This window comes from Camellia sinensis, chromosome 5 (genome assembly GCF_055761805.1).
Source record: "Camellia sinensis isolate YWXY chromosome 5, ASM5576180v1, whole genome shotgun sequence".
NCBI lineage: Eukaryota > Viridiplantae > Streptophyta > Magnoliopsida > Ericales > Theaceae > Camellia > Camellia sinensis.
In genome coordinates, this window is record NC_138965.1 from 216,523,645 (window position 1) to 216,535,459 (window position 11,815).

General features: G+C 34.5%; 1 protein-coding gene across 4 annotated transcripts; it reads right to left on the reverse strand.

Moving 5' to 3' along the window:
* Window positions 1–2,191: 2,191 nt before the first annotated feature.
* On the reverse strand, window positions 2,192–6,613 carry LOC114323613 (receptor-like protein EIX2). Of its 4 annotated transcripts, none has more exons than XM_082871465.1 (3): window positions 6,156–6,584; window positions 2,529–5,403; window positions 2,192–2,416 (listed from the first exon to the last, which is right to left on the reverse strand). In XM_082871465.1, exon 2 carries the CDS (start codon window positions 5,085–5,087, stop codon window positions 2,556–2,558), a length of 2,532 nt encoding a protein of 843 aa, XP_082727591.1. In that variant the 5' UTR covers window positions 5,088–5,403; window positions 6,156–6,584; the 3' UTR covers window positions 2,192–2,416; window positions 2,529–2,555. The 4 variants fall into 4 exon arrangements, with proteins under 4 accessions (XP_082727591.1, XP_082727592.1, XP_082727590.1 ...); XM_082871466.1 differs by having other exon boundaries at window positions 2,529–5,406; window positions 6,156–6,490; XM_082871464.1 differs by lacking the exon at window positions 6,156–6,584 and having other exon boundaries at window positions 2,529–2,587; window positions 2,743–5,630.
* Between the last annotated feature and the right edge of the window lie 5,202 nt (window positions 6,614–11,815).

Genomic DNA, 11,815 nt, shown 5'->3' on the forward strand with positions numbered 1-11,815 from the left:
ATATTCTCCGCAGTTTCTGAGGTCAATCTTGAAAACGTTGCCCCTCAAATTCAATGCACCGTGTGGTTAAATTACCATAATTGGAATTGAATCTACTGGTTTTGAGGGAAACAAATTGAGAGAGCAATGAAAGAAAAAGAAAAACAGTAAGATTAAGTATGGTGTATATACTCTGACTAGTCATCTTTGCTTCAAATTAAGCACCACCAAAACATAGCATCAATGCGTGGTAAACATATGAATTTCTCAATATATATAAGAAGATGCATTGATAGCACCAGCTAGGAGAAAGTGATGATTGGTTTAGTCACCTGTGAAACAACACCACATGAACCTAGAATTTACTCAGACAAAAGGAATTAATGGTTCAAATTCATTTTCTGTACCCCACATTTGGTCAATTTAATCTCCACCACACAAGCACAACACATTCGGAGTAAATTATGAATTGATAAAAGTGGATTCATAACATTTTTGCTTGTGAAATATTTGGATAGATTAAGGAATAATGTTACATTTACCATCTCTTTATACCACCTTCATTGCACCACCTGATGTGTCAACCCATCATTCGTGTAATGGGTCCGGCTACTTTGTCTTTTTTGCATAAGGAGGTTTCTACTTACTTTCCAGTAAAAATGGGTGATTGTAGTTGTACCACTACTTGTTTGTAAATATAGGACGGGAGAGACTTTCGAGACGCCCAAAAGTGTAGCTAATTAGAGCCAATTCTGAGCAGCTGGTACTTTACTGCGCTATTTCAAAGGCGATAGAATCATCGACTCCACATTGGGCAATTGCCAATGGGTCATTTTCCTAGTCCAATAAAAAATGGGAGCCTTCATTCCAAAAGAGCAGCATTATAGAAGCTTTGTGAGTATTCATGAATCCAGCGTTGTTTCAATTGAAGGAATTTGTGATAAATAATTTTTAGATCAATAAAATTTTCAAAATTTATTCAATTTTTGTTTTTAAATATATGTTATTGTTCTGTCTTCTATGAGTAATTATTCAATGCTCCGAGAGTAATACTCCGAAATCCACAATAATGAGTCACTCCAAACTCCACTAAAGTTTTAGACCCAAGTTACCTAGAATTCACTAATGAACACCTCTCACTTTTTGTGAATAAAAGAATAAAACCAACCCAACCCTTATATTTGTCAATATGTCACTACAACATATAAGAGTTTTAGAGACCAAATTTTTTGATCTCTAAAAGTGAAAATTTTGTTGTAAAAAACATTTAGGGACCAATTTTTATCGTCATGAGGATAGTCACTAAAAAGTCATACCGAAAAATCAAAAACAAGACTTTTAGCGACAATTTTGAAAATGTCACTAATAAATAGACTTTTAGAGACAAAATAATTTAGTCTCAAAGTAATTTATTTTTTGAGACAAAAAATTTAGTCTCAAAAGGATAATAATTTATCCCTAATGTCCAATTTTCTTTGCTAAAAGTATAATGCCGACACTTTTGGTAACAAAAATATTTGGTCCCTAAGAAATAATTTTATCCCTATATTTTGGTCTTTCAAACTTTAATTTTTTTGTAGTGTGTAGTTCGTTGATCAATCGATCACCTTCTATACATCATAGAAACTCATATAAAACATCCTCCAATATAGAACATTTTGTTTTTTTCTTCTTCTCTAAAAATCTGGATGGGTTAAACTTTAAAATAACAAACAACACACCTTATACTAAATAGAGCCGCGAAGACCGCTCGAGCACTCACTTTACCGCTCGAGCAGTTGACTAAAGACGATGCTCACATATAGCCCAACCGTTCGAGTGCAACATCTACCGTTTGAGCTATAAATCATGTTTTCCAGAAGTTCAGAATGTAAGCAGAGATACTGGATGAATGACTTCACCGCTCGAGCACACAAAAGACTGATCAATCCCCGTGCTTAGTCAGCGAAGTGGCAAACAAAGAATGTTCAAGTCAAGATACGAAATTTCAGAACAAACTCCTTTACACAGCCACAACTCGAGGTTGGATTCGCATCTAAACCCTCCTAACTCATAGATACAATAGAGGGAATAAAAATACAACTGAATAGAGTTTTATTAAACGGGATTGCCAATTACAAAAACCTAACACCATCCTTTTTAGTGTGAGAGTAATCAGCTTACTTGCATACTGTTTTCAAATCAATGTTTTAATTCAGAGAGCAAGAGAAGGAATAAGGTGATCATAACATCACATTTTCATGGAAATCCTCTAATGTTATTTATATGTTCGACAAATTAGAAAAGCAAGGTACAATCTGGAAAAACATTAACATAACAAAACAACTCAGCAAAACCAAGATCTAAAAGACACATCATAATTTTTAACGGTTTTATGAAATCATCCTTCCTTCCTTCCTTCCTTCTATGCCTGTAACCTTTGTTTGTTTCAAGTTCACTGCAACAATGACAACAAAATCAAAAACGAAAAGACGACAACTAACAAATACTATCAACAACCATAATCTCAAATATAGGGTAAAAAATAAAAAGAGAGCCAAAATCATTACCATAAGAAGACACCAAAACAACCATCTCTATGTCGTCCTTTGAAAACGAGCCACATTTACTGCAATGACCACAAAGAGACGATCTTTCACTTCATCTAGGTATCGAAAATAAGCATGTCTCCAAGACCTTTTTAGTACCAAAGTGCCACAAACGACCCAAAATCCTACAATGAATCCAATTCCTGTGCTAAGATAGAACCACAACTCATCATACTTGTCTTTGTTATCGTCCTCCTTTTTCTTGCCATCTTTGTCTTTTGTATCAACATCAGTTGCAATGGAACACTTGGTTGACAATGGGAGCCCACAAAGTTTTGGGTTACCTTCATAAATGGATGGATCATTGAAAGTCTGGAACTGGTTGGTTGAAGGAATTGATCCAGAAAAGTTGTTGTATGACAAGTTCAAATGGCTCAGTGATGTTAAAGAAGACATGGTTGAAGGAATTTCACCAGAGAGGTGGTTGCTTGAAAGGTCTAGTGTTTCTAACCATCGGAGTTCTCCAATTTTCTCTGGTATCTTTCCTGTCAATTGGTTTCTTGATAAATTCAAGGTACCCAAGTCTGAAAGATTTGTTAACTCTTCTGGGATTTCCCCAAATAGATTATTGCTTGAAAGGTCTATAACATTAACGAGCTCAAGCGTGAGGGTATACCCAAATTGTCTTCCTTTCACTACTAAATCCATTTGATAAGTATAAAAAAATCGATATGCAAATGGAATATTGGCAGAGGTGAAACGATTAAAGCCACTCAAATTTCCCAAACAGCGAGGTATAGATCCTGTAAAATAGTTATGAGCAAGGTCTAAGATGTGGAGATCAGACAAAAGACATAGCTGTTGAGGTATATCTCCAGTGAACAAGTTGGATCGCATTCGGAGCTTGGAAAGCAATGAAAGATTTTCTCCCAACCATCCTGGTATGTTCCCGGAAAATTTGTTATCTCCAAGATCAAGAGTGTACAAACTCTTGCAATTCTTCAACCAAGAGAGTTCGCCAGAAAGATTGTTACCACTCAACCTCAGCCAATCAAGAAACGGTAGCGAGCACATTGATTCAGGAACATGGCCAGAGAGATTGTTTTGGGACAGATCTATTCCCCCAAGAGCACGCATGTCCAAATGGATGGGAATTTGTCCAGATAGATGATTGTCCGAAAGATAGAGACCATACAAAACTTTCAATTTACATACGGACAAAGGAATGGTACCATTTAGAGAGTTCCCGGAAAGATTAAGAATGATCAACGATGACATGACAATGCCAATATTCAAAGGAATTGCTCCTGAAAATAAATTGCTGTTCAGAAAAAGAAACTTTACGTTAGGCCAGAGTGGGATTGTGCCTTCCAGGCGATTGAAACTCAAGTCCACAAAGGAAATTCCCAATGAGTTGGGAACAACACCGACAATTTGGTTGTGAGATAAATCGAGCATGTCAATCTGCATCGACAATTTCCAAAACCAGTCAGGTATTGTATCTGAAATGGAGACATTTGTGAGGACTATGGATGAAAGTTCTTTCTGATTTCTCAGCCATGTTGGAAATTTTGGACCCAACAGATAGTTACTGATTCGGATAGCTAACAGGCTAAATGGACGAACCCATTCATGTGTCACATCAAAAATGCAAGTTGTGTCCGAAGATACGGAGAAAACTCGTAGTTTTGCAAGACCCTGTAAATGGTTTTGGGACAAGAGGCCTTTCCAAGAATTATGGAAGAGTTGCAATTTAGTCAACTCTGTGAGTCTTCCTAAACTTGCAGGGATAGAGCCATTCATCTCATTAAAAGAAAGGTCCAATTCCTTTAGAAAAAACAACCTTCCAACAGATTCTGGAATTGGACCTGAGATCAGATTATCATTCAGTACAAGCGATCTCAAATAATTCAAGTGTCCCAACGAATCGGGCAACTTTCCATTAAATTTGTTGGACCCCAATATCAACTCCTTCAAGCTACTGTTACAACACCCAGACAATCCCTCTATAAGTTCACTTATGTCACTACTAACAGAGTTAGAAGATAAATCTAGTGATTGCAAGTTATGATAGCTTCCCAAAGCAGCATTGACAATGGAACCCGTAAAATTGTTTAAACTGACATTGAATTCCACAAGAGTACTAATATTGAAAGGCCATAGAGGTAACGAAGAGTTAGACTCGTTAGAAGAGAGATCGAGGACCAAGAGGGAAGTAAAATTTATATTCGGTATAGATTTTGGAAAGTTGGGGAGTTGACAATCAAACAAGTGTAACTCAGACAAAGAGGGCATGGTATTAACTGAATGCAACCAATCTGTTGCTTCACTCAGGTTCACACCACCAAGATTAAGATACTTCAAAGAAGATAGGCCAACAAGCCAGTTTAAATCTGATGCCCAAATATTGTAGTAAAAAACAAATGTAGAGAGAGAGAGGTCAAGATATTGCAAGTTTGACAGATTTCCAAGATGAGACGGAACCATTCCACCGAAATTTGATTGAGAAAGTCTGAGATAACTCAATTTCTCAAGTGAACCGATGAAATTTGGGATTGTGATTCCATGGAAATTATTCATGCTTAGATCCAAGTAACTTAAATACCTTAAGTTGAGCAAAGAAGGACTTATCTCACCTCCTAAACAAGATGAGGAGTTATTGTCTGCAAGTCCTTCGAACAAACTGCAATATTCTCCTCCTTGGTTTCTGAGGTCAATCTTGAAAATGTTGCCAGTGTGTTTGTTGCAGCTCACACCCTTCCATCGACAGCAATCTTTGCCAACCCAAGAAGAAAGCCGACCAGAAGGATCTGTGAGTCCTTCTTTGAATTTAAGAAGGGCTTTCCTCTCGAATTCAATGCAACGCGTGGTTAAATTACCATCATTGGAATTGAATCTACTGGTTTCAAGAGAAACAAATTGTGAAAGCAATGAGAGAAAAAGAAAAACAGTAAGATTAAAGGTGGTAGTATATATACTTTGACCAGTCATCTTTGCTTCAAATTAAGCACTGCCAAAAGATAGCATCAATACTTGGTAAACATAAGATTATCTGAAGATATATTTATATGCATTGATAGACAGTTCAAGTAATTATACTACTTGTATAGTCCACATTCGCGAAGCACACTAGCTAAGAGAAAGTGAGAGTCGGTAAGACTTTCCTTACCGTGAAAAAATGGGGAGAAATGCTACATCTAGTTAAACTCTTACTAACAATCTTACTAAAAACATACATGTTCAAATATCATTGGATAATTAAATGTCATTGTTTTTTTGACAACTAATCACATTTGGCTTCTTGTATTTTTTGTAAGCTTATTAGTATATGTAGAATTATTCAAAAATGGGTGGTCTTAGTTGTACTACTTAAGAATTGCCCATGACTAGGGTGGTAAAATCAATCAAACTAATTGAACTCATCTGGTATTTAACTTGTTAAAATTTCCTTCATATATTTTTTTGCATTAATATTTATTAAAATAAAATGATGAGAAAATTAGTGAAAACATCATTCTTCAAAGTGGTAGGAGAGGTTCAACATATTTTTTCTTACTTGTTAATCCCTCAATCAAATCAAATCAAATCAAATCAAACACAGAGTGACCAAGAAAAATAAAAATTAAAGAACAATGAGAAATCGCATACCTGGGAAGGACTGTCGGTTCTGGGTGTGTGTGTGACTAAGAATGATGCTGAGAGTTGAGGAAATGATGAAAGAGAAGGAAAAGTGTGTAGAGTGAGAATTGGAGACGAAAGAGAAGGAAAAGTGTGTAGAGTGACAGAGAGAGAGAGAGAGAGAGAGAGAGAGAGAGAGATATGAACCCTTGATTACGCTAGTGTATTTTGTGGACTTTGTCCAGAATTGCTCTGAATGTTGAAATTTTTTTTGTGAAGAGATAAAACCCTTGTAAGGGACTGCCTGCCTTGGGTGGTGGGCAATGGAAACTCTATTGATTCCGTCTTGGGGAAAACAGAATTTCAAGGTCTCCCACGCCTTATCAAGACTTTATATATATGTTGGCTGTTCATATTCCCCAAATCCCCTCGCCTGGATGTTTAATGTTAGACCTGGATTCGTTAGAATAGAAAATCAAGATTCCTTTGTTTGGAATTTCCTCTCCGTCTGGAATTATATATATATATATATATATATATATCATCAATATCTTTTTAAATTTTCATAAAATTCAAATTTAATGAATTCTAAATTTATTTTTTAAAAAATGTTTCTCTCTTAAAGACCAAGTTAAAAAATATATATTTTTAGATCTTATTCATTATAAATATGACTCCCACTATATTAACTTTGAATTGACATTATACACTTTTAGAGTAAAAAAATTTAAATAAATATTTTTTTTATTATTATAGACGAAGGGCTCCAATTTTAAGATTCCACCTTAGGTCTTGAAAACATCAAGGCCGGCCCTGCCTAGAGGTTTCCAATTGGATCAGATTTGTGCGAGATGTAATCTTGAGGAGGAGGAGATGATAGAACATATTTGCTTTGAATGTCCTTTCTTAAAATTGGTTTGGCCAGGATCTGTTTTGGGATTTGATTTTAATACGGGTACCCCTTTATCCTTTATGCTATCTTTAGTTGGGAGATTTGGGGAGAGTTTTGAGAAGAGAAAGGGAAAATATGTGTAAAACTAAGTGAAATCTAAGTATATTTTATTTACATTTCACCTAACTTTGTCTTTTCCCTTACCAAATCCCTTTTTAAATCCCCCAACCAAATACAGTATTAAAGATTGGTTTTCGGAATGGGTTGGTTTAATCTGTTGCCATCCTTTGTGCTATTTGGCTCATTCAAAATCAACTGGCATTTAAACATTCCCAGCCTAATCCTCTCAAAACGCTCGCTGCAGTTTATTCAACACCTGAGTGCTTTGCACCTTTGACGAGATTTTGTATTGAACGAGTTGGATGACTCAGTGTTTAACGTGCAGACTTTCTTAGTCCTTGTTTGGTAAACATTTTGGGGCTAAAAAAACACAAAAAGACAAAATATGCTATATAAGTCAATAAGACAAAATGTCACATTTAAACCATAATCATTACACTTTTTTCTCACAAAAGTAAAAAAAAAAACCAAAAACAAAAACCAAACAAGACTAAAAATGTCCTAACAAAAAAAAGTTGACTATCGTAACCAATGCCAAATTAAACTTTAATAATCCAAAATCCTTTACTGTTACTAGTTCTCCTAATTGGTCTACAGCTGGAAATAGTCATAAGGTCTTCATTGATGGATCATGCTTAAAAAGCAACATGGGTGTCAGCACTTGAATTTTCACTTTCAATAATTATTAGAAAAAATCCGTGTTTTAATAACGATATTTGAAATATTGTTAATTTTATTGCTTTGCTCAGATTCTTGAAATATTTATTTAGAATCACCACCTAACATAAGATTCGAGTGTGTAGGCCACCTGGAAAATAGATATTTAGTGAGTCAATACTTTCATATTTTGAGTTTATTAATGTGGTGTAATCAGAGATGAGTTTGAGAATTTTATGTTACTAGAAAAGAATGTGTTAAATACCCTACATCGCTCTTTTGGTACTGTTTTCCCTGTGTGTACTAAAACCTGAATAAGAAATAAATATTACTAATATTGAGCCCATCTCTATTGATTTGTGTTGTTCAGAATCAGCCTACTCTCCAATTTTTAAGGGTATCAATTTCACTACCTCATTACGTTTCAAGCATTGGGCGCATCGAATGGGCAACAAAAGTTCTTTGCGAAGGTTACGAAACATTTATGTGGACCTCATACTACCATGGAGTTGGATGAATGGGTGCCTTCCTGTCGACGATGATTTAACCCAACTCAATCACCCTCTTCATCTCATGGTAACTAATTCCCCTTTTCTTTTTTGACTTACTTCCCATATTTTCATTTTGATTATGCCTTTGTGTATGTTTCTATGCTTTGGCCAATGGTGTCTTTGTGATGTAGAACAAATTTCTATTATTTTTATATGAAAATGATTCATTCCTCTAATTTTGCTTCTCCAATTCGATCCGTAATGATGTGGAACTGGTGAGGCTAAAGATGATAGGGAGAGGAGTGTCCACGTCATTAGAAATGAAATTAGAGGAACAAAACTAGGGGATGTAACACAACTCGTTCTTTTTAGTCATGCAATTGGCCTAAAATTAGTCAAATTAAGAAATCAAGCATTTTGGATTATATGCACCCATTTTTGGAAGTGATAAAGTTTTGACCATTAGGCGAGTCCAGTATATATCTGGTTACTTGTGTCTTTTATCCTTAATCTTAGATGCGTGTGTAACTAATTGTTTGTTTCTTTTGTTTTTGAAGAATATTATTGTACGCTTGGTGAATTATATGTTTTCTCATCAGTTGATGATGATTTTGTTCGTTTTTCTTTGTTTTCTAGAGGAGGGAGAAAAACAAGGTTTTGAAAGGATTGGTGGATAACATGAAGAATGTGAAGGAGAGACTATTGGGTCAAATGGCCTCTCAAGTGCAGAAATTGGAGAACTCAAAGGAGGACAAAAGCGAGGATTTTGAAAGAATTGTCAGATGAATTGAAGATGGAGATGCAGTTCAATGAACCAATTGGATTAAATATGAAGTGGAAGATCCATTTGCGAGCCATCCTTTCAAAGGTATTGTCAAGAGATCATTAATTCCTAATGAAATGGCTATAGCAATGGCTCGCTGAAAACTCAATGTCTCTACTTGGTCAAGGATGTGTAATGTATACACCATTCCGAAGTGAGCTATTAATCGACTAATAAATTGTTTCATGGCAATTCCGTTTGTTGCCTTGTTGTGAAAGACCAGATTGGCACATTTTGCTGTTGAAATATTAGGTGGTTGAATTATGAGAGATTGTGAAATATATGAGAGATTGTGAAATATGAAGTTTTGGAAATATATGAGAGATTGTGAAATATTAGGTTGTTGTATATACCATTTTATTTTTCCAGTAAACTATATGAGAGTTGTGAAATATAAAGTTGTGGAAATTTTACAATTGGCATATAATTACAATTGCCTTCTCTTTGAGATTACATGAAAATACATATTTACCATTATATTTGTGTCAGTTTACATATTTGCCCGTAATATATATAATTTCTCTTATTTTCTTAGTGTTGGGTTCTCCAACTTCACCTTATATTGTCATTACCTTATATTGTAATATTGGAGGCTTGGGTATGATTCTGATCTTGATTACTCAACTAGGGTTTAAATTTTTTGATTTCTTTCCCCTGTTTGGTTCCTGAGAAAAAAATTAGGGAAAAGAAAAGAATTGCAAACTAATCCTTTAACAAAGTAAGCCACTCTTTAGTTATTTTTTGAGCATTTTTTCTTATGTTAGCTAACTTTGATATGTTCTATGACATGTTTGTTTGTTTTCCCAATGATTTTTATCCGAATCATAGTGTCCTGAGATGTATTTTGTTTTGATTCTTTTAGCATAATTCTGATTCTTCTTGTGAATTAATTTATATCTGTTGGTATTTTTGGTTTTTATAAGCTTATTTTGGGCTAACTTTGAGCCCAAATTTGAGTGAGTTCCAAACATCTTTTGGGGTGGGTCTAAAGATGTGACATGTTCCTCGCCACATGACAAGTCACAAGGTAAAGATGGTTCGTCAAAACCATTTATGAGTAAATGGGAACTTGTCGTCATTTTTGGAAAAGTAATAAGTAAAATGTTGGTTTCTTTGAAATGGATTATCCGACATTGAAACTTAAAGGGAACTTATGTGTGTATATAAGTTCTAAGTGGTAACATTTAGGTTGGATGCGCCGCCGCCATCCGGTTTGGTCAAGTTGGGTCCTAACATTAATTTTTTAGATAAAATTTATTTGAATTTTTTCACTAAATTCTTGTGGAAAAAATTAATTTAATTTTTGCTTCAAATTTTTCTGTCCAAATAAGCCTCCTCTGGTCTAATTTCCATCTGCTCTAAACTGCCCAGAAGTTCCAGACAGATTCAGTTTCTTCCATACAGGTTTAAAACTGCCCAGCAGTTTGCAACAGATCTATAACTGGTTCTGCACCTGTTCAATTTGAAATAAGATCTGTTTAATTCAAATAATACCTGTTCAGCCCTATAAATACCAGGACATCTTCTAGCATTTCGGTATTCCGAAAATCATCTTCTTGCTTTCCATTTCTTACGCTATTTGCATTATTCTTCATATTAGTTATTTAGAGAAAAGTTAGAGAGTAAAGAACACAAGTTTTGTTCACTGAACAAATTGTTTAGAGTGCTACTACAATTTGTGAAGATCATTATATCCCTGAGAGATAGACGTCATTTATCCGTAAGCACCATAGCGGGGAGAATCTGTCTTAAGGACAGAGTGTTACACACTAGACTTGATTTTTTAAATATTTATTCGGTTCGGTAAATAAATTCTGTAAGTAATTTATTTTATTTGTTTGATTTGGTTTCAACTTACTTATTTTACATAGAAAATTGTTCCAACAATATCTTCTATGAAATGTTTGTTTGCTTTTCCAAAGATTTTCTATCCGAATCATAGTCCTTATGTCTTTTATTTTGATTCTTTTAGCATAATACCGATTCTTCATCAGAATTAATTTATATTTTCTTCTAGTGAAACCTATATTATAAGTCGATTACAACCATGAACCACCAAATTTTAGGAGAATTCATTCGTTTAGAATGTCAATTTAGTGATTTAATTGTTATTGGAAAAAAAAAAATTTTCTTCAACCAATAATGTGAAGAAACTGGCTGACCTTTTCAGGGAGAGCTTCAATGAGAACCAAGTCGATGAATATCAAATTTTACAAGGCATTGAGACTATTACTTCTGATCAAAAGCCAGAAGGCAAACATACAATACCAATAAATGGAAGCCCTCAAATTTCTGAAGAATCACATCTGAGTTGGCATGATCGCGTGAGAATTGTATCAGAGCTATTTGTGAATTTGGTCGGGAATGATCTCACATATGAAACAAAGTAGTTAAATATTTGTTGGATCAATCTCTAAAGGAGGAAAATGTACTTGAAATGGTATATATATTTGGAAAAAATGCACAGGCTAAAAAGATAAAACCACTAAATCAACTTAATTTCATCTTATTTGGAATTTTTTTCAAATTTGTGAGTAATAGTCAGAACAGAGATGGCTAATGCTGAAATAGATTTCCCCATCTTTGTTAGTGTAAGAGTAATCAGTTTATTTTCAGACCATTTTTAAATCAATGTTTAATTCAAAAGCAAGAGAAGTAATAAAGGTGATCATAACATCACATGTTCATGGAAATTCTTCAATATTAT